Source organism: Watersipora subatra, chromosome 2 (assembly GCF_963576615.1).
Source record: "Watersipora subatra chromosome 2, tzWatSuba1.1, whole genome shotgun sequence".
Taxonomy (NCBI): domain Eukaryota; kingdom Metazoa; phylum Bryozoa; class Gymnolaemata; order Cheilostomatida; family Watersiporidae; genus Watersipora; species Watersipora subatra.
In genome coordinates this window covers 73719102-73742662 of record NC_088709.1, presented here as the reverse complement: position 1 = coordinate 73742662, position 23561 = coordinate 73719102, and the positions used below count along the sequence as shown (strand labels likewise).

The 23561-nt window shown below is 37.0% G+C and overlaps 1 protein-coding gene across 1 annotated transcript; it reads right to left on the bottom strand.

The window, feature by feature from the left end:
- Positions 1 to 1284: 1284 nt before the first annotated feature.
- On the bottom strand, positions 1285 to 23197 carry LOC137388546 (organic cation transporter protein-like). The gene is made up of 10 exons (XM_068075030.1): positions 23055 to 23197; positions 21399 to 21657; positions 18089 to 18192; positions 16963 to 17120; positions 16176 to 16344; positions 15090 to 15299; positions 14562 to 14785; positions 8607 to 8803; positions 2627 to 2778; positions 1285 to 1421 (listed from the first exon to the last, which is right to left on the bottom strand). Exons 1-10 carry the CDS (start codon positions 23195 to 23197, stop codon positions 1343 to 1345), a joined length of 1695 nt encoding a protein of 564 aa, XP_067931131.1. The 3' UTR covers positions 1285 to 1342.
- Positions 23198 to 23561: the final 364 nt, after the last annotated feature.

Below are 23561 nucleotides of genomic sequence, written 5' to 3'. Positions count from 1 at the left end.
TCAAATGATCATGAAGTACCTGCTGCAGTAAGTCAGAGGTTAATTCAACAATAGCTTGTGTATGCAGTTTTGGCGCTAATGCTTGAGCACTATTGATTACTGTACAGCAGTGAGCAACCAGTCAAGGCATGAAATTAAATACTTGAATCTCAATTGTATGATTTTTAAGAAGATATATAGTACCAGCAGTTTCATTAATGAAAGCGTGCGAAGCTTACAGTGTTGACAAGAGCTACAACTGACCATTATAGAAAACTTACTGTAAAAACAACTCCGAATTTATCCCTAACTTGACCCCATGTTCAGACTGACTGCCTTGTAATCTGATGAACTTTGGAATCCAAAGTTTGGAAAGCATGTCCGAAGACCAAACGGATTATTAGTTGGGCTAGATAACACTATAGATTAGAATTATAGTCTTGCTGCGCATAGCCCAGGTAGGAAGATACTACATGTATTAGTATAGAATGATGGTGTGCGTGCAGCTAGTCTAAGGCAATTAATGCTACACACCTCTTTTTCGCCTAAATAAACTAGAAAATCATCTTACTAAAAGAGAGAAGATAGACACCCTAATCTTATCTTCTTTAGTAGGATGATTGTGTTAAATTCATTTAGGTCCGTAAGTAGGGGTGTGTATCTTCAATTGCTTTTGTGTTCAAATACATCCAATATCTTTGGATAATACCAGTGGTGTTGTATAATATACGATGGCATTTTCAATATGCTGTGAAGACCAACAGTGATTCGTGTGTGTATGTTCTACGTGAGGCTATCAATACTGACAGAGTTAGTGTGGTGAATAGTGCTAAATACTGACCTAGTTATTGCATGGTAAACACCTCGCATGTTTTTCTTTTTAACCTGTTGATGAATCCCTGACAAAGTTAGCGACAGAAAATTTCCAATAAGCCTCCAAGTAGCCGTGAAGAGAATTTAAATTTATCTACCATTGCTCACGTTTAACTTTGAACACTCGTCAGTTTTTTCACAACGGTGCTTGGAAGATCAGCCACCTGGAGAATTCGTCATTATTTTGCTAGTGGTTTATTGATTTACTTCTCTGCTGTTAATATATAAAAATATTTAATTTCTTCTATCCATGTGGAGCACAATCTAAAAATGTTTATTAGCAGCTGAAGAAAGCATGCAGTTTAAGGGGTGTCGATAGCTGAAAGCTAGTGCAGGTACATGACTGTTATAGAATAGTGTATTACCTTTTAAAAATAAACATAAATGCGTAACATAATTTAAAACACTTCATGCAAGGCTGTTTTTTGCTATGTACACCGGAATAAAAAACAATCATGACATTTGCAACAGGTGCTCATACAGATCACTATCACATTTCTGTGTCAATTTCTTTCTTTTGGTCGTAATCTGGATCCGAAAGTTTATCTCCATACTTGGTTCTAGCATGACTGCAATAGAGGAAGTTTGAGATTTGTCACACCATGGTGAACAACCCATGAGTCATTACATGCCTCACAGTCTGGGACATTTTGACTAATTGTCAAACATTTCTTTTTGCAAATTTGATAAATATGCTTAATTATATCGCAAGCTATCAGCCCATTACTATCTGTCAAATCTAAAAACAAAAAGTTGCTCCATTTAATACTGAATGTTATTAGGATAAGAGCAAATAACTCTTCATATCACGCCGCTGTTTGTAACGCTTGTTTTTAGTGGCAAGAAGGTCCAAACTTGCTCTGTAAGGTGAGTAATTGGGTGGATAAACTATGTCTGAAGTTATGCTCCCTTGCAATAATAAATGTGTCAGTGCGGTAACCAATCATCCTAATTTGTTGCTGTTCTGGTAATGTAGTTCAGAACAGTTATAGCATTCATATTAATTCGCAATATTTTTGTAAATCAAAGGTTTGCAGCAACAAAGTAACATTATAACTATCATAGTAGCAATAGCTTTCATATCCATTCGGCAAAAAGGGAGTAACTCATCGCCACAAATGGGTGTAACAATCTAACTGCAATTATCTTTCCATATGAATGAGTCACATTATTAGCTAAAACATAACATTGTTGATAACACTGCTACCAGTCAACACTTGTGTAATTGTTAGCCTCAGATGCTAGCTAATACCCTTTACTGACTTCTACCTCTTCCCCCTTCATCCCAATCTCCCTCCCCCCCCCCTAATGCACATAACCTAATCACAGTATATTACCAGTACCATTCGGTGCTTGACAGCATGAGGTTGTAAAGATAGCTTTGCTTTTACTGTTGTTTTTTGCATTTACATAAGGTTTCCATCTCACATGAAATGAGAACATAGGCTTCTTCCATGCTACAAATGTCTTTAAAAAGCTCTTAAAAGTGGGTGCACACTGCTTCAAATCTTTGGAGGGTCAAGGTTATAGAACAGTCATGAGGGATCCAATCCTTGTCTTGATTTAGGCAGCACCTACTACTTATATGTGGACTCACAGAAAGTTACACATATAGCTGTTTGCTTGTGGAAGAAATGCTGTTTTGGTAGTGTTGGTCCTTACAGGTGTCACATGTGATTGCAGATACTCTAACAGCATAAGGAGGTTTGTTGTACATACGTACTTACCTGTATGTTGTACGTACAGGTAAGTACCTATTAAATAGTTAACTTACTGAGGAAAGTTCTCAGACTCCTCTATTGTCTCGGGAAGAGAATGACCGGCTGTCTCTGGCAATATGATTGATCCAAATCCACCAATCAGAACAAGTGATCCAAATATGGCAGCCGGTAAAACTTTCTCATATTTCTTTTCCACATACTTGCCCTAAAATATACCCTGGCAACTGTTTAATACAATCTAACAACTGCTTAACATACCCTAGCAACTGTTTACTCTTCCTGAACAAGTCTTTGTAAGGCTGGTTCCCATATCGAATCCAAAACTCCGACGGTTATTTCATGCAGCAAAACACTTGCGCGCTAGGCTCAGCGGCTTATGTTCACATAAAACTGCATGGTTGGTGATCGCATAAAATTGGCCGCTAGCTATGCCATCTCAAAAGTGCTGACTTTTACATGTAAACGTAATTTGGGAAGGTTTTGCTTACGGCTCTACTCGAAAGTTGAACAGCGCTGAACTCTTGCGTTGATCGCTGGCAACTACCAGCGGTACTCGGCGCGTAGGTTCACATTTTAGCCCTGCGGTGCTGTCGTCGGTGCTTGCGGTGTATATGGAAACCAGGCATTAAGCAAATTACTGAATGGTAAGCAGCTGTGATGCAATGGGTGGCACTCTAGGGTAGTATTTGGATTCTCGCTATGGGATATCAGGAGGGAGCACCCAGTCTTAAATGGCTAGTGCACCCCCAACATAATATGGAGTTGGTGCCAAGGTGTTGTACTCTGGCATAGCAGGTATTTTGGCAAGTCCTGCACCTGAAATTCCTCTCAGACATATAGGCTGTAGCTTTCCCTTGACTCAGGAGATCCTGTGGCGAGAATAGCCCTTGGTCGGCGGTTCAGCAGTTCTGATGGTTCATTTTAAGAAGTTGAAATGATCCAAGCGTTGTCAATTATGACAAAAACATGCTATACTGATACTGATTAGGTCAGTACAAATGTTCTCCAACCGATAATAAGATGCAATGTATACTCTTCTGTTGTTCCAAGCATGCAACACTTTATTACAACCTAACCCCATACTTGTTAGAGTTGAGAGAATCGTTTTCAAGTATTTTTAATATCTTGAGGTGTTTTTGTATTGAGAAAACTGCATTTGATAAAACTTACAGTCGATACTTTAATCTATATATTTATATCTTTAAATGTATGATTTATGTCTGTATGTTGGGGGCTGCATTCCGACTACAGCTATTAAAATATTGGAATAAAGAGTCTGCACCGAATACGATTTGATATCAGACCCTACCACTTGTCAGTCCGACACCCTACCCAATAGGCCACAGATAATGAGTCATTACCTTGCCGATGTAAGTCGCTATATGGGAGCACATACCCAACGGCTTTGCGTACCACGCAGGGTGATCGCGTAAATGATTTTCATTACTTAGCTTACTAAAATTTTCCATTGGCAATCTGCTAGGCTGATAGATTGTGGCAGGCAACTCTCAGTACTTCTCAATGTATATAAGCTGATTTTTAATACTCAGGCAAAGCTAAGTAGCACAGCTAGCGTTTACTATAATGAGAGCCGTACCCATTCTCCATCTGTCTAAAGCTAAAGTTAGAGATTGGGAAAGAGGTTGCTTCACACAGGATTCTAACTTTCAAATTTCAGTGTGGTATACCAACACTCTAATAACTGCATCGTTTAACCTCTCCCATGAAACAAATGGATAATTGTACACATATTTATTACACCTGTTAATTTTTTGTGGCACAGTAGACTGTCAGGGTAGTAATGTGCGTACTACTTTTTATCAAGTCTCAAGGGCATGTAAAGAATTTGCCTATAGTTAAAGATGTGGTTGCGTCAAAAAGGTCGATTTAATGAAATTAAAACCCATAAAAAGCTAAAACATCAGCTAAAATTTGGTGCATTTTTATCTTTGTAGACCAACCCTGTCCAGAGATATATGCGTTCAAATGAGGCCCTCTTTTAAAAAGCTCACGTTCCAGCGGGTGCTTTATTCGTGATGTCACTAGTGATACATCTGAAAAGAAACCACGATCGATAAATATAAGGTCGCTTCATTAGCCAATCATCAGCACGAAATTTTTATATAGGTCGTAATAAATGTTATCACTCGTAAAACGCGTTGTCTGTGATCTCAAATTTAGAGATTTTACTCTATTATTTATTCGCATGGACATTGATATTTACGAAATTAATTAATATCGTTACTTTAATGAATTACTCGATCGACACATTTTATTGGCGAACAACATAATTGTAAAAATTGCTGTGAAGTTACTGCCAAGGTGACTAAGAGTTTTCTGGGCATCAGGTGATTAAAGTGCTATGGAGGAAGATTGGAGAAGGGAGGTAAATTTATCTTTTACTTTGAGTCTCCTATAGAGTTTCCTGTTGAGTTTACATTCAGATTATATTTCCCTGTTTGAGGCTAAAATGTAATTTCCTGCGCATGCGAGATACGTATGTACAGTGAGTTCTTGATGGCTTCTTTTTAATCCATAGCATCTAGCTATACAATGGCTTAGATTGATGAATATACTAAATGTAATAATTTTAGTACTCATTAATACATGTACTAATTAATAAAATTATAACTTTTTGCTATCACTAACCATCGCTTTATAATTTTTTGTCGGTTCACCTAGCTACATTTGCTTCAAATTTTCTGTGGCAGTTTAATCTAGTAAATTAGATTTATGATTTGACTTTAGATGTTCACTTCTCACTTCTAGAAAGTGAAGAAAATCAATTGATCAATGCAAATCTTTAACTTCTAGAACCAAAGCTTCGAATCATTGGCTTGGTGTACTTGTGCCTTTGTTAAACATTTATTTGTTTTTAAAATTACACTCGCAATCTATCTAACTCCCAATTTGAAAGCTTTCAGTAGATACGCGTTAGAATGACATATCTATGAATGACATATATTTATTGCATTTTCTTTACTGATTACAGGATATTTATGTAGTCCCACCAGCCGAAGCAGCTTTGTCAGTGTGTAAACTGCCATAAACGGGAAAGAGAGACTTGAATGTGTGCTGCATAAACCATGATGTTTTGTTTGAGTTTGCTGCAGTAGATGAATTTGTCTTATTGTATCAGCTAAAACTATGTGAGTGACCACGACTTGATGAATATTTTTAATAAAAGCTTTATGCCGAGATGAAAATTTTTTTGCTTGTAAAAATTATATAATAAAATAGTATTGTTGAAGATAATGTAAGGTATAGCTACAAGCTATACCTCACGAACAATACAACTAAATCAAAACGACCAGCAATGACCTTTATTCTGTTCAACGAGAAACATCGCAATCAACAGCTGTTACTAATCACCAATTCACTTATCTCCCCGCATTGGAATATTTAATAATAACATTTTATAGTTTGTTTGACACCTGTTATCTCTTGGTATTCCACTCAACTGATAACCTGTTTAGTGCTTTGTTTTGCAACTGGATTTTTACTGATATTGTCCGTTCTTGTGTCTGTAACTAAATTCATACATCAAATTAATTATGTGTTTCTCGCAACCTGCTCTTGTATTCATAACAAATTCATATTATACTTACAACATCCTGACAGATGTTATTTTTATCTGGTGCCTAAATACTTTTCATATTGCCAAACCTATAAAAGGCAATACACTTTTTATATGCAGCAGTCTGTTGTATACAACCTTCACTAATGCTTGTATATACGTACTCAAATATACTTATTCGCATTTACACAAGATAAACTTGTTACTTAGTATAACTAAGTAGTGAACTTGTTGCTGTGTGCAAGAACGAGTTCAAGTGTCAATTGGCTGTGTGCCCTGACAATAATGCAAAACATGATTTACAGAATATTGTAGTGAATTGGATACGGTATATGGATGTCCGCAGAACTGGAGAATGGGAGTTCAAATCCAGTTTGCAGCAGATTTCTCATCCTTGAAACTCTATCCCAATGTATATTCTTTTCAAAGACGCAGCTTGCTTATTTTACTTACGGTAAAAGGTTAGGTGAGGGTAAAACGCTTCACCTAACCTTCTGACTCTAAGTCGAGCCACACTATTGCTTACTTATGTCTGAAGCATGTATAACATATATGATAGCATGTAGACACGGCGACCTTTGTTTTTTTTTATAAACTGTATGTTATTATTCACTATGCTTCCATACAGCGATAATATAGTGGCAGTGGTGTGTGCCAGTGTCAAAGCGTTACGCTGGGCCACAAGCAGAACATGTTTCTATAGGGTGCTATAGTAGGGCGATGGTTGTGTGGCGCCTTATGTCGAGGTTAAGCAAGACATATGACATATAGTCACGCACAAGTACAGCGTCGTTGGTCGCTAAGGCTGTATCCGTGGCACAAAGATGGCGCTTTGCACGGGTGTTTCTAAACAGTGACACTGAATCTTGACAGAATGAGAACGAAGTGGCTGTTTTTATGATAGACATGCGGCGACATATGGGGGAAGGATATTTTGCTACACTATCACCGTATAATAGCTTAGTAGCTTGATGTCTTGAGGTCAGCAAAAATCAAGTAACTTGTAAACTTGGTGCATTTAAGTATTAAACAGTTTTGATTAGGAGGATGAACATTAAGCTGTAGAGTGTAGGCTGCTCTTGGTCTGCTCATAAATAACAAAAAATTCTTTCGTAAAGTGGAAGTCTTGCTTGTTCGATGTGATAAGTTTCAGCTTAAATATTTCATCATAGGCCGAGTTCATTGGTGAACCACACGCTACATATGAGCTTCCTGAAGGGAAAAAGGTCTCTTTATAGTCACCCAGAAGTTAGCGTGTGTTCTTCTTACTTGACACGCCAAAAAAGCATAAAGTCAGCTACACGCTACTGCGAAATAGCAAGCAGGTATTTATAGTAGCAGTTTCTAGTTTCTTAAAAAAAACTTAAGTGTCGACTTGCAATGTTGGTTGGTTCGAAAAAGTATTTTGACTTTTAGTGCAAAACCATACAAAGACTGAAGTAGTACTTACAATGGACCAGACTTAAACTGACGCACCCAAAGTTCTTATTAGTCTGTCATACAAATACAAACTGAAAGGCGTTATGGGTAAAATCAGGGAGCTTAAGTTTCCCCTGCTAATAATGAATCATCCAATCAAATTCCCTGACAAGCCAAGCTATATTAAGAAAGCAACATCACGAATGGTATTCTATGCTATTTTATGCTATTACCTTTCTAACAAATAAATTAGATATCAAAGCATGAAATAGTAGCATATAATTCAATTCAACTCAGTGATCATCTGCATAAAAAAGGTCCAAATAAATCTGGTTTCACGCTTTTCAGCGTCCATTGTCCTGGCTGTTCTCCAAGTTGAGGGTCGTAAGGCTGGAAAATTGCCATCTGGCTGTCATATTACTTTTCTCACCACACTTGACATATAGTGACATATAGTGATATATAGTGACATATAGAAACATATAGTGACATGTAGTGACATATAGTGATATATAGTTACATATAGTGACATATAGTTACAAATAGTTACATATAGTGACATATAGTGACATATAGTTACATATAGTGACATATAGTTACATATTGTGACATATTGTGACATATAGTGATATATAGTTACATTTAGTGACATATAGTTACATATAGTTGATATATAGTTGACATATAGTGTGTAATGGTAGCAATTAAAAATACGTTAAACCAAAATTTGATCACCATTTTCTGCTACCTACTACTAACAAACCTTGAAGCTTTACCTAAACATTTGGGGGCAAAGAAGTACATCCTCCGCCAATCAGGTGTATACTTTCTATAAGATTACTTACTTCTTCGTATCATTATCTTATATCAAAATATATTGTCTCCCCTTTTAATGCCATTTCTAGTAAGCCAGGCTAGTGACCTAAAACTCCTTGTAATTGTTTTTAAAAAAAGACTAACTACAGGTCTTTCTAAGCTTATTTCTTATTTTGCTTTGCATTGGAGCATCTAGCCTGAGAACCAAAAATGCTACTAACCAGATCGCCAATGAAGGGAGCAGCGATAGAGCCAATTCTTGCCAGGGTGGAGCTGAAGCCCATCAAAGTGTTCCGAATTGATGTAGGAAAGAGCTCAGCTGACCAGAGGTAGATGATGCAAAAGGCTATCGTCATTCCAAACTTACCTATCATGTTGAGAGATATGAAAGCCACCCCCAACTGCGCTTCTGTTAAAACTATAAAACAAGGAAATCTACTTAGCATGCTTGAAAACATCTCTTCACCATAATTGCACATCAGTAGTTGGAAAACAATCTTCTCAAAATCTTTCTTTTACATTCTCTCAAATGTATCTGTAAGAACAGACAATGGAATGTGCTTGTCAAAGCACAATTGACCAAAAACTGCTAATTGAAATTTGGCAGTTATTACTAGCACCTGCTAGCACTTGTCTGCAGCAGTAAGCAGAAATAGTCAAACCAGGCAAGTTGCAGACTTACTTGGAAAATGTCATAGAGAAGTTATCATGCTCATAACCCAACTCTACATGCACGTTCTAGTGTTCATTTGATTTTTATTTGGTGACCTGATCGGGTAGGGTACACTCTAGACCCTGGTAGTAAAGCCTGGTGTTTAACTTTGCACCAGTGCATAGCGCAAGCTCATCAGTGCATCATAAGTTTACACTAACATAGTTTGGATCATAACAAAAACTTATGAGAAGAAATATAATTAGGTCTCAGCACAGTGAGTAAAAAAAAAAGCTTTGCATGTCAGCAGTACCCACTGATTATCACATCAAGACTGATCAGCAAAACGGATCTATATATATATTTTTCAAAGTTTGTATGTATGTGTATATGTGTGTATGCTTGTCCAGCTATAGTTATTAAAATCTTGAAATAAAGAATTTGTATTGCGGAAGATTTGATCTCAGTACCTCCTGATAGTCAGTCGGACACCTTACTAACTAAACCACACGGGCTTGATGGATTTGCTAAGCAATAGGTGTCGCTATATTGGAGCAAATAGGCTACTGCTTTTAGTCACTACGCAAAGTAATGACATAACATCATAAGGGTAGCTCTTATTAGTAAGCTTACTCAAATTTTCCATTGACAATGTGCCAGGCTGATAACAAGTGGCAGGCAACTCTCATTACCTCTCAATGTTTATAAGCTGATTTTCAAAACCCTGGCAACGCCGGGTAGCACGGCTAGTCTAAAATAGATTTGAATCTTCTGTCATGTTGAATTCAGTAACCAATATATACACCTATATCATCATTTATGGTTTTTCCTCTGGTTCTTTCAAGTCTTTTGTGCTACTGTCGTAGCACAAAAGTCTAAAAAATATGCTAATCAATTTTTTTGCTCATTGGAAATCTTTTAATCTAGCATATTCTTATTGATCCTTAGTAATGAGGGTTACCATTCAAGAGTACAAGCAGTTACAATACAAATTTTGAAGCTTCAAATAAGGTCCATGATGGTTGTCTATTGGCTGATTACATCACATGATTATCAGATGATATTACCCAAATTTTATTTTGTATTTATTATCAAAGTTTTCTTCAATAAATCGTTTTGTTTGACCGAAATAAAGTTTTTAGCGAATTTGCAAAAGCCAGACGGGAGCTTGTTACCTTGAGCGTCTTAGACAGAGTGTTTTTGTGTTTATTCAATAGAAAAGACGAGTAGTAGTAGCCTAAAGTGAATGAGATAGATTAATGTAGTACCATGGGAAAAACTAGAAGCAGATTTTTGAAGTTCGTTGCTAGGATGCATGCTTACACGGTTGAGCTGTCCTTGGACATTTTTATTTACCCTTGACAGGGTTCAACTTAGGCCCAAGGATATACGAATATGTACTTGCATAAGGCAGACCGATCTCCTTACGCATGGAGAAGGAAAACTCGAACTTACTGAAGTTAAGATATTTCAATCATAACAAGCTACTTACTGGCTCTGCATTCAGTCAGTTCCGAGTTACTGACTCTTAGAGTCGGTAACCTTACCCTAGGACACTTATATTTTGCTAGTATTTAGTTTCGTGAGTAGCACGCAGAGTAAAATTTCACTGCAACTTAATTTCGCGGCTCTGATGAGTGCGAAAATATGGTGATGTGAAAATAAATTCAGTGGAAAAAACATTACATTCTCAGGTCCAGTTCACTAATAAGAAAAAAATTCAATTTGGGAATAGTTCGTATTTGTAAACCACAGGTTGAAATGTGTGGGTGAGATCGACAATTCAATTTGATCACTTGCTGCCATTTGTTTCTTAGACTATCAATGACGTCTAGGTCCCTCCCGCCGTGACTTTCACACTCGAATCCCAAGAAGAAGAAAATAGATAGGTAACAACCAACTTCACAACCAAAACTGTATAACCCTTACGCTGCCATAAACGCATTTATGCGTTTTTTAGGGGCCACTGCCATAAACGCATTTTTTGATTTTCTCAGCAATTGTGTGGTAACCTGATTTTATTATTTGTTGACCACATAACCCACGGTCTTTAAGAGTTTTATGAAATTGACTGTGTTGTCCGAAGATCTCTCTATAAAAGCAGCCTAAAACAACGAAGCAATTTTAAACTTTTGTTTGAGAATTTCTAATCTAAAAACAAACATTTTTCTGTGAGTTTGAAGTAAATTCTACTCGACAAGGACAGACAACTTCCAACTCAAGAGCGAGTTCACACAAACTTGATGAGTCGATAAACAGACTTGCGGGTGAGCCGACAAACAGACTCGAGAGTGAGCCGATAAGCAGACTCGAGAGTGAGCCGATAAACAGACTCGAGAGTGAGCCGATAAACAGACTCGATGGTGAGCCGATAAGCAGACTCGAGAGTGAGCCGATAAACAGACTCGTGGGTGAGCCGATAAACAGACTCGCGGGTGAGCCGATAAACAGACTCGTGGGTGAGCCGATAAACAGACTCGCGGGTGAGCCGATAAACAGACTCGCGGGTGAGCCGATAAACAGACTCGAGAGGGAGCCGATAAGCAGACTCGAGAGTGAGCCGATAAACAGACTCGAGAGTGAGCCGATAAACAGACTCGAGAGTGAGCCGATAAACAGACTCGATGGTGAGCCGATAAGCAGACTCGAGAGTGAGCCGATAAACAGACTCGTGGGTGAGCCGATAAACAGACTCGCGGGTGAGCCGATAAACAGACTCGAGAGGGAGCCGATAAACAGACTCGATGGTGAGCCGATAAACAGACTCGAGAGGGAGCCGATAAACAGACTCGATGGTGAGCCGATAAACAGACTCGATGGTGAGCCGATAAACAGACTCGATGGTGAGCCGATAAACAGACTCGATGGTGAGCCGATAAACAGACTCGATGGTGAGCCGATAAACAGACTCGCGGGTGAGCCGATAAAGAGACTTGCGAGTGAGCCGATAAACAGACTCGAGAGGGAGCCGATAAACAGACTCGATGGTGAGCCGATAAACAGACTCGAGAGGGAGCCGATAAACAGACTCGATGGTGAGCCGATAACCAGACTCGAGAGTGAGCCGATAAACAGACTCGTGGGTGAGCCGATAAGCAGACTCGTGGGTGAGCTGATGAACAGACTCGATGGTGTCTTTTCTCAACTATTACACCCTAGCAAGCCAAGCGCAATAATTCTTGATGTTCGGTCAGTAGCACTTATAGTGAATGCAGCTATGATACACTGGCTAATATCACAATGCTAAAGTCAGAAACAGTGACAAGAATGTTATACCTATTTGCTTTTCAAACTCAAGCAGAGCTTATTTGTAAAGAACACAGTATCTTTATTGGTGTTATATCTCTCAGTACCAAGCAGTAACACACCAACAATGATCAAACCGGCAGGTTATATAGCAATCCCAAGAAAAATCCACAATTGATTGGCTGCACAGTAATCAGGTCAACCAATTCCACAATAACATATTTCGAATACAAAAAAACGATAACATTTGTCACTAACTAATCGCGCAATACGAGTATTAATAATTTTTTTAGTGTTTGTATAGTAACATGCAAATCTTAGAACAATATGGTAATAAATGGTTAACATAAAAAAATTGCTAGTATCACACATACATATACTCTACATTGGACAAGTGTTAAGCGTGCGCCTTATAAATGACTATTCAAATTTGTCTGAATTGCGATGAGCGTAATATAGATCCGTTGAGTTAGCAATTTGAAGCTGCCGGATTATAGGCTTAGAAAAGACGTCATCAACTCTTACGCATTCTGACGTCTACAAATACGGGTACACACTGATTGACAGCTCATTCGCTTTTACAAGCATGAAGTGGGGTCCAAGACCATTCGCCCATCGGTAGATCCTATCGGGGACGACAGTGACCCTCTCGGGCTACTGGACTCACCAGTCAAAATTGACTTTTGAGTGCCAGTAGTCTCACCAACCACCTCAGCCCTTTTCCGGGCTATCATTTTCGTTTTAAGGGTTTTGTTCTGCGACGACAATGGTGGAAACTCGGTGTCGTACTTGTCGTCCACTTTTTTTATTACAAGTTCATTAACTACTCCGTGCGAGTCATAAAACAGGTAATTAGTTGTTGATGACATAATAGCCAATTTAGATTTTTGTGATTATACAGATAATTAAAGTAGAACTTGAAAAAATACTGTATACATATCATGAAGCAATATCGGCAATTTCGGTAAAATGGCTGGCACTAGGCCGGTAACGAATTTGTACATGGTTGGCAGTGAAAGAGATAATGTGGTTGGACCTGATGAGAGTTGATATTGTTTTTGGATGGTAATAAAAATCATCACTACAATAATTATTCTTCAATTTTATGACTTCACCTACCAGACTTTCGTCCTCATCAGTTACAAATTCGTTGACTAAACTGATATAATCTTAATTTGCTTTGCCATGCTGCTCAGTCGGTGTATTAGCTATAATGAGTTTACCAGAAATTTAACATTTATCCCAACCACAGACGAAAATTGCCTGCATTTCTAATATTACGATTTTATTGTGGATATCAATGAACAAAGCTATTTAACTTCGCGTTTTCGCTCGTTCGTTAGGATAGTTTAGTTTCGCTCATTAAATTTTCGCGAGAGGATGACACCGCGAAAACGCGAAAGTTAGATGCCGCGAATACATAAGTGTCCTAGGGTAGTTCTCTAGAGCCTAAATACTTAGTATCTGCGTGTCAGCGCCTCATGGGAAGATAACTCTTAAACAAGGGCGACCAGTGATCATAAATTTAATGAACACAAGTTAGAGATATTGGTGTATGACATCGCCAAGAAAAAACTGTACATAATTATCATAATTATTATTGATTAAAAAGCCACGACATCAAGAGACATTTTTATGGCATAAAAATGGCTGTAAAAAATACATTTATTCAATATTCAGCAACTCGCCGATTCGGAGTATAATTAACACTTGATTATGTCAAGACACTGTGAGAGATACATTTGTTTATACGTATCAGTATCAGTTCTTGAAATTAGATTTTATATATCTGGCTCTACTGCTAATGACAATGGTAGCCTTTGCTCTAAGCAGTAATTGCGTGATACTGTTATTACTGTGATACTGTTATTACTAAAATAGAATTTGAGGTCTAAGTATACATATTGAAACTACAAACTCCCTCTCATCCTTTCTCCTTCTTTTCTTCTTTCCCTCTCTCTCCTTCTCTCCTATCCCCTTCTCTTTTTCTCCCATCCCCCTCCCTCCTTCTCTCCCATCCCCTTCTCTTTTTCTCCCATCCTCTCTCCTTCTCTCCCATTCCTCCTCTCTCCCTTTCCCTTTCTTTCTCTCTCTTTTTTTCACAATTTGCTTTTACTAGTGGCAGCGGTGAGATAACTACCCATGATGACCAGCCACTCAAGAGAAACTGCCCATGACCTCAGCTACCCTAAATATATATACAAATGTCTCATTCTTGACGTCGCGCAACTCGTTAAAAAAGTTAAGTGTTTGAGAAGTTTTTTTTGTCTGTACTCACCCTTTCGAGCATAGAGGTCAAAAAAGACAGTGCCAAGGCAGGCAAGACCTCCTATCATCATTCCAGTCAGATGCAGCGGTTTTCTCCCTAAGAGATTGCACAGAAAGCAAGCAGTGTATGCTGGAAACTCTACGAGGCCTCCTAGCATGAAGTTAATATATAGGTTGCCTCCGAGAGAGCCGCTGTTTAGGGAGAGTCCGTAGTAGCTCATGGCAATCACAGCCCTGTAAAATATAAACTTCACATGAGAGAGGACAATTACGCAAATGTCCTATTTACTTTTTGATCCTCAATAAACATCAAAAAGCAAGTCGCAAAGTCGTGACAAAAATTAAACATTAGCCAAACAAGACCCAAAGGAACTGGTGCATTTCAACATACAGAGCACCGACCAGAACTTGTCATGGTTTGACAGTTATTATGAGCTTTACTCTTAGGGTAGTTCTCGGTACACTTTGCATGAGTAGTCATTAGTCCAAGAAACTTAATTTGTTATAACAAAAATGGCTCGCAATGCTATGCCCCTACCAGTTAAAAAATATGACTAGACTGCGAGTAACAAGCCGAGGAGAGCGGAGGATTGCAGAAATTTTTTCTTTGTGGGATTCACTTTTTAGGTTGTCAAACACATTCTCTGGTAAAGTAACATTGTTGACTTTTGCAGCTTTCTGTACAATCTCATTTGCTTCGGCTGTTCGCCCTTTCGCCAAGAGCCACCTCGCTGATTCAGGGACAAACCTGTTGAAGTAGTAAATGGTAGCATATTAAAATATAATACAGTATTATATAATATGGTATGATATGAATATCATATATATATATATATATATATATTTATTGATATATATATATATATACATATATATTTATTGATATATATATAAATAAAATATAATATGGTGCGATATGACATGATGTAGTTTGAAACAATTTAAAATAGCATAGTGCGTATAATGTACTATTATATATTATAAAATTCAATATAAGCACAGTGTAATATAATATGGAGATGGAGATAATATAAAAATGATATGATACAAAAGGAATATAATAATTGTACAATAGAATATTTGCTATAAACTCGAGGATCTATAAAATATGTGAAAGTTTTAAGAAAGAGATCGTGACGCAAATGCTATTGTTCGTAGTGATTATTGCTGCACACTATAGCATTTCCTTTGAGAAAAATCCTATCTTGGCTAGATCACTGCCATACTTGTTTACTAAAACTGAAAACTTGTTTCTTATATGAAGCATTTATATAAAATTAGCTGATCACAACATTAAGATGGATAGGAATAAAGACTTAGTCGTAGGCTAAACTAGTTTGTTAGTAATATAAGTAAGAATAATGAGCTCCTTCAATATTAAGAATAATTAACCTTCTGAACTCTCATCATGTGCAGAGTAGTGCCAACTGACCAAGAGTAAAAGAGGAAGCGGCGAAAACTGACCAATAGTAAGAGAAGAAGCGGTGCCAACTGACCAATAGTAAGAGAGGAAGTGGTGCCAACTGACCAATAGTAAGAGAGGAAGCGATGCCAACTGACCAATAGTAAGAGAGGAAGCGGTGCCAACTGACCAATATTAAGAGACGAAGAAGTGACAACTAACCAATAGTAGGTGAGGAAGAGGAAGCTGGGTGCTGACATGGCTATCTCTAGGTACTGCCATTGCTTGGTCGCATACGCGAAACCGGTTACAAGCACGTAGCCAAGGGCGAAGAAGTACTGGATGACTATGCCAGCTACGAGTCTGTACTTAGGACCTATGAGTTCCATACCTACAAGTGATAGGTTGACTTAGCAAGCACAACCTCTCCTCCATTGGATGGCCCAATAATAGCAAAAGAATCTCTTTATACCTATTTCATAAAACTGTGGCAAAGCTCTTGAGGTCTCAGAAATAAAAAATTGAATTCTTTGAAAACATTTTGCATGTAATTTTGACCTTTATAAGCAGTTTAATCAAGAATCTAGCTTAAAAAAGCTGGTTTTTATTAGTGCTTTAGTGGTAGCTCAAGCTAAACACACATGTCAATGTTTTCTTTACAAAGCTATAAAAAATTGTTGATTTTTAATGATGTCGGGCTCCCCAAGTACGAATCAGTAAAGTTCTATATATTATGAGACAATCGTATCACTTTTTATTGATTTTTAAAACAAAGTTTAATAAAGTACAAAAAACAAATGTGTTTGAAGTAAACACATAAATAACAATATTATCCCAGTCATGTGTGGAACACATCATTGTTTGATACTAAACATCTATACTTAAAGCCTCAACTGCCGGCTCTAAACTCATTGTTACAGGTCAAGTTATAAAGGCATTCCGATAGCCTCTGCTGTATCAAATGTAAACACCAACACAAATCAGATGAAATAATAGAATGTGTTCCTACCTAGTACAAAATTTGTCATAAAAAGACCCATGCTCCCTGCGCCAGTAAAGAACCTCAGCACAATGAATACGTAATAGTTCTTGGGAACGAGTCCAGAGGCTAGACCTGTCACTCCTTGCAACAGTAGAGCGATGAGCATTGTCTTCTTTCTTCCTATCCTACCAGAAGAAATATTATGTTGTCTGCAGTGTCCATCTCTAACAAGTAGATCTCATAGATTGCTCTTCAAGGGGCAGTAGTCTGCAGTTATGTAATACTTAACCTTACTATGACCTTTCATAGTTTTAATAAAGTAAACCGGTGCAACATATATTAGCAAAATGCGTGAATATAAAATACATTTCTAATATTCTCTTTGAATAAACTGTTTATTAAAAATATTCATTCCTGACTTACTTGTTTATAGAGTTTTGATGGCTGACACGATTGTTTGCAATGCTTAGATTACAAACAAGTATTACAATCTAAGCATTGCAAACAATTGTGTCAAATCATATATTATTAGATAATAATATATGATTAGTTCCTAAGTCTTATCATGGTTCGACCGGCTAAAGCCTTTGATCCATAAACATATAGTTTTACTACATTGTCATAAAAAGACACCTGAATACAATATAATGCAATTATATTCATAATATCATTTACTATAATTTATTACGTTATGTTTAAATATAGTATACCGGAACATAAAAAATGTAATATAATGCATTAAAATATATTATCTTAAAATGTAGTATAATATATTACCTTTGAACTATTGGTCTAGTTAAGATAAAAATCTGGCCTAAAAATAATTTTAAAATAATTATGTTCAATATTTTGAATAATGGCATTATCTCTATAGTTTTGTGGTCTAGTGAATTGTTTTCTGTTGAACAGGTCAACGTATAAACTAATTTAAAAAATCAACCAGCATTTTCCCAATCTGCGTTGTTTAGGACCATTGATTACTTGAAGAGCAACTGCTCATGGTAACTTGTACACCGCTTGCTTTCACTTGTCGCTTGTTGTCGCTTGCTGCCACTTGCTGTCACTTGCTATTACAGTAACACACTCATGTCCACAAGTACGACATCAAGAAAGAATAGCGAAGGGCAACCCTAATAGTTATGAAGATACTTGCCAGTCTGATAGAATGCCAAAGAAGAAGGCCCCGGCAAGAACTCCTGCCATATATACAGAAGTACTGATTGTAGTCTTTATTTCATTCTCACAGACAAGGTCGAACTGAAATTATAAATAGAAAAATACATGAAACTAAAAGTAGGAATAGGTGAGAGGCGGCATCTTTAAACTTGGAAAACAGGCTACCTAATGCAATGTAAATTATGTTAGATTTTAACTAAATAAATGTTTATTTGAAGTTTTTATTTTTGTGTGAAAAGAGCAGGTTGAAGGAGATTTGAGCAGCTTCTAAACAATAATATAGATTGGAAGGCATAACCAGCTAGCTGTTTATCCTTTTAATGGTTCGCAGTGTCTATTTCTTGATAAAAATACTGCAAGTAAGCGAACAACATCTCACTCAAGGATTTTGTTTGTGCCTCAGTGAGACAATCCAGCATCTGTTTTCTTGAAAGTATGCTTAAAGATGAACTTGCAAAAAATTTTAGTAGATTTTATCAGAAAGTATCGATATTTTTTTATAATTTGTGATTGTTTTTGATGTTTGAGGTGATCTGACTGTCAAGATGTTTTAAGATAGAAAATTGACAAAACTTGACCATGATTAAAACGATGCGATTCAAGACAGCGCCATTATGCAATCTGTAGAAATCTGTAAACACTGACAAAATAAAGTCGCGTAATGCTGCAACTAGTGAAGTCATTTTTGATTGTACGTTTTCTTCTAAGTGTTTTAACGGCGATCGAGGCTTGTCAGATTTAATATTGAAACATGCTGACAGTCAAACCGCCTCAAACATAAAAAAAATTACAATTGATAGAAAATACCAATACTTTTATTAAAATCTACCAACAATTGTATAAGTTCATTTATTGTTTAATACCGAAAGCTATTATTAATGTGCATATGGTGAGCGCAGAGTTAGTTGAACGCTGTACTATTCGTGAGGTCATTTCTCTAGATTTTGGTGGAAGAAAGACACCAAAATCTTACTATGATAAGAGCCGTGTTCATCAGCCTGTCCAAAGCAACTGTTTGAGATTGGGAAATAACATTGAGTCATGCAGGATTCTAACCCATGGTATTCACCCAAGTAGCCCAACCTGGTAACATCTGCATCAGTCAGCCAGTTTAGATATTGTAATGTAATTGTGCAGATTGTTATTCTCTGGTTTTATTGACAAGCCTGATAATCAGTCACAGCACGCTGAACTGCAAGGTACTAGTGGATGTAAAAAGGGACTTTGTCTAAATTGTCTACATGGCAATGAAAAATAATAAAGTGAACCTGTTTTCTAAAGTGAGGAAAGGGGCTCGCTCAGTGGTCAGGGCCCAGCCTTGTAATCAGTAGGTCAGTAGTTGAAGCCACATAACGACTATCGGTCGTTTTAGGAAAGGTATTTAATCACAATATGTCTGGTGCTAGATCAGTGCAAAGTCTGTACACATCATCAAAAAACCTTCCCATCTGGTACTCTGTGAGTGTTTTCGGCTTTTTCAAACTTATACTTTTGATAAGTGATTTTTGCAGCCGATCACATGACTAGAGGTAGTCAATAAGCATTAGGGGATGATCTAAAGAATATTTAACTGAACAATTGGAGATGGAAAAACAGGTCACCTTACCTTTATCTAAAGAGTACCAACGCACAGCAAAGGGTCTCCAGCCTTTTAAATATCTCGTTTTACAAAAATTCCTGATTTTAAATCATTGACAATATATTTCTTTAGTTTTACTCGTAGGGAGTAAAACACAAGGAATATTGCCAATATTCAATAATAATGCTAGACCATCACAAGAAGCAGTAGGGTAATACACGTGTCTTGAAGCTTGTTCATTGAGCTGAAATACAACTTTCACAAATGTATTCGAAAAATTAGGTTAAATGGATCAATAGAGAACATAGAAAATATCTGAAATTAAACCACGATGCTTTATTTGAACTTTGCTGCCATAAGTTAAAATTAAAACAGTTTGTGGGAAATATTCATTGTACTAAAATACGTTGTGTTGCGTCTCACAATGCTTTCCATTCATGCCACAGAAGCTAAAATATTCATGGGTATCCTGTCAATTATATTTATCTCTCTGCATATGGCTCTGATTAGGTTCTGAAACCTGTCAATTTACTTTCTCTCTCTCACTCATCCTTCCGCTGCCGCTGCCGTATGTCTTACTTCAGAACATACTACAGTAGTTAGATAAATCTGTATTCAGTTACACACGCTACAACGAAGTATCAATTTTCTAAGCGACGCTGTTTGTATGCCAATTTCCATCTCAAATGTGTACCAGTTCATCTCAGATTTCAGTTTATATTTGTTTTAGTTTTCAGTCGCTGCCAAAAATTAAACAGTGGCCAACAGTGAACAGAGGTAAAAAAATCAAGGAAAAGCAAATCTTCAATTTCTTATTCTCTCAGGCGCTTGCTACTAGTATATTTATTTATGTTTGATATCACACCTCCTAGCCTTGGCGATTCATCGAACTTCCGACCTCAAACATGCAAGACAAGCCAGATTTCTTGTAGTTCATTAGTTAACTATTGAAATATGACAAAACACTTGAGTTTCATTTACTCTTGAATGTGAATACAAATGAAATATGCATGTTGTTATTAGTAGGAGAGGCTGAAAAAGACCTCTGCATTGACTGAATGTCGACTAAAAATGTATCGAAAGGGAAAAAAAGAGTTTCAACTTGTGCATAAAACCGCCAAGCCGCAAAGTTAGCCCTGCGATAACAAAAACCAAAGATATCTAGTGTGAATTTCCCCCATACATGAAAGCATTCTTATCGTAGTTATATGCTGCTATGGCGACCACAACAAAACTTTAACATTTACAGCTTTAGGGGTTTACAGAAAACTGATATAGTGATATATATATATATATATATATATATATATATATATATATATATATATATATATATATATATATATATATATATATATATATATATATATATTTACTGCTTGTGCCACTAAATATTAGCCATTGTGTGAGTTGTTTAGCATTTGTTTTAGAAATTCCATTACTTATTTACTTTCAAAACAATTGCGGCAGCAATTGAAGTTCAAGCTGTCAGGCTAAATAGTTGACTTGAGCAATGTTTATATATGCCTGCCTTAGGTTTAGCAAATATAAAATCAAGGAACCTTGTTTTATGGGGGCTTCTATAGCCTTTCGCAGCTCTGAGTGTTTTAGGACCAAGTGCTTTACCTTTTTGTCAAAACAACTTCACAGTAAAATAACTTAACCAAAATATTTTAAATAAAACAACTTACAAACACTGGTGACTTACATCTGTTGTTATGGAGTTGATGAGAAGCTCTTGTGAATAAACATAGCCGTCGCAGGCGGTGCTATTGTTCAGTTTACAAGTTTTATATGAACGATTGTTCGCGTTTTCCGAGTCAATGGGCACCCACTTATTGATGAGGCTTTCGTGGTAACTGTTCTGAATTTGGTATGTGTCTGTCTCGTTGTAAACTCCATCAGGTAGTTGACATCTGTGAGAGAATAGGGTGAACATAGAATTCTGATTATTAAAGGTATGAGAACTACAGGGTGCTCAGTACTCTACAGTCTCTTGATTTTTTACTGTGAATCAATAAGTCAGCATATATATATATATATATATATATATAAAATTGTCTTTTCACCCCGGTTAACCCGTATGGGTGGTACTTTCTGCTTATATATATACATGTATATAAAATATCATTTTAGAAAATAAATTTTTTTTATAGATCAGTTCAGGAAACTTAGAGCACTTTTATAAACAATGTGACCATAAATACAATTCTTTTTATATATATATATATTTTGCATACATACATAAATATATACGCATATATATAAATATATATGCGTATAGTTTTTGGGTAATGAATGTAGAAACAGGTTGTTTAAATTGTATTGATTGGATGACCTGATTGACCAATATAAAATGAAAATCGGTTGCTCAGAAATTAGGAGCATTTATCAAGCAAGTGGAGGCAACCGCTCTATGCATTCTTAGTTTGTGCAGTTATTCAAAACACAGGCATGAGACTCTTTGCTATATATCGATAGCATATCGGAAACCTGTTAAATCATGTCATTGTGACAGACAGACACAGGTATGTTTAAGCTACTTAGGCAAGATAATTGTTCAAGCTGCTTATTTCGTTTAGCTCAAAACTTTTTATAAATTCACAAAGCTGCGGATTGTCACCGGCTTCAACTATCTTAGCTACTTGAAATGTCTATTAGTACAAAGCTTAGCCGACAGGCTCTACAGAGCCCGAAAGTCGCAACAGCTGGTGCATTGTAAGTGTTCCAGACATCAAGCAATGCTCCAAATGAGGGCAAAGCAGCATTATGAGAAATTCATCCAATGGCTGCTTACAGCACCAACTCCGAACTTTGAGCTCAAGTATTTATAACTGATTCACCTCTATCTAAGCTGTTATGGTAAGTTGTGACATTGCTGACATCTTATTTAGTAAAAGATGATAAGGTTAAGTTATAAGGGTATTATTATGAAGTCATAAGTTATAATATTATAATGTTATAACTTATGTTTTTATATAATATAGCCCGACGCAATTTTAGTTGTAAAATATAGTTTTAATATTTTGTAATGCACTGAAGTATTTTAGGAAAAACTCATAAATTAATTATAATCTGGTACTCTGTGGGAGAACCACTCCAGAATTTCTATACTGGTGTTGCAAAGGAGAAATTGTGGTTGGATGCTTTTTTTAACACTACCAATGTTCCTTGTGGGATTCGAACCACTGACCTACTGATCATAAGCCAGCACCCTAACCACTGATCCACAGCTGCGCCTTAGGAACTTGCCGATAAATTTTATAAACAGAGCTGCTACAGACATATTTTAAAAACAGTATGTGCTTTTCTGACACCTCTGATGATTATTCTCTGCGCCTTCTAACAAGGTAATCTAACCTACCTGAACTCGGGTACTGCTGCCAGGAAGACTGAGGCGAGCTGATGATATGCGCATAAGATGCCGGGAATACAAAGCAAAAAGTATTGAATTCTCTGGTACTTTCCAAATTGCCCCAGTTGAATCACGACATCGTCGAAGAGCATCGTGCTGCCAAGCCAACCACCGCTGCCAAGCCTATCACTAAATGGTTATTAGTGAGGGTTGCTTTACCAGTAAATTGATCCCACACGCTGCCTAGACCAGGTTAGATAAGTCAGTGATGGCAGGCCATGTAACTGATCGCTTAATTTCAGCTTGTAAACTCTCAGGATTGTTGAAGATAGGGGCGGGTAAAAACTTCCACTCTCAAGGTACTCAGGCTGATATTAGCATTGTTGACATTGCAAACTTATCTCTGTTTGCTGGTTTCACACGATTAGCTATTGATAAACTGTCTCGGTGTTACGGAGTGAGGAACGCCTCCAGCATAAGAAAAAGCATCTCATGCACTGTCACCTGAGTCCACAT

Coding starts and splice junctions, on each gene's coding strand:
- LOC137388546 (XM_068075030.1), bottom strand. CDS start 23,197: ATGCTCTTCGACGATGTCGTGATTCAACTGGGGCAATTTGGAAAGTAC. Junction 16,345..16,962: donor TATGACAAATTTTGTACTAG/GTAGGAACACAT, acceptor TATCACTTGTAG/GTATGGAACTCATAGGTCCT. Junction 1,422..2,626: donor GAGTCTGAGAACTTTCCTCA/GTAAGTTAACTA, acceptor CCTCTATTGCAG/TCATGCTAGAACCAAGTATG.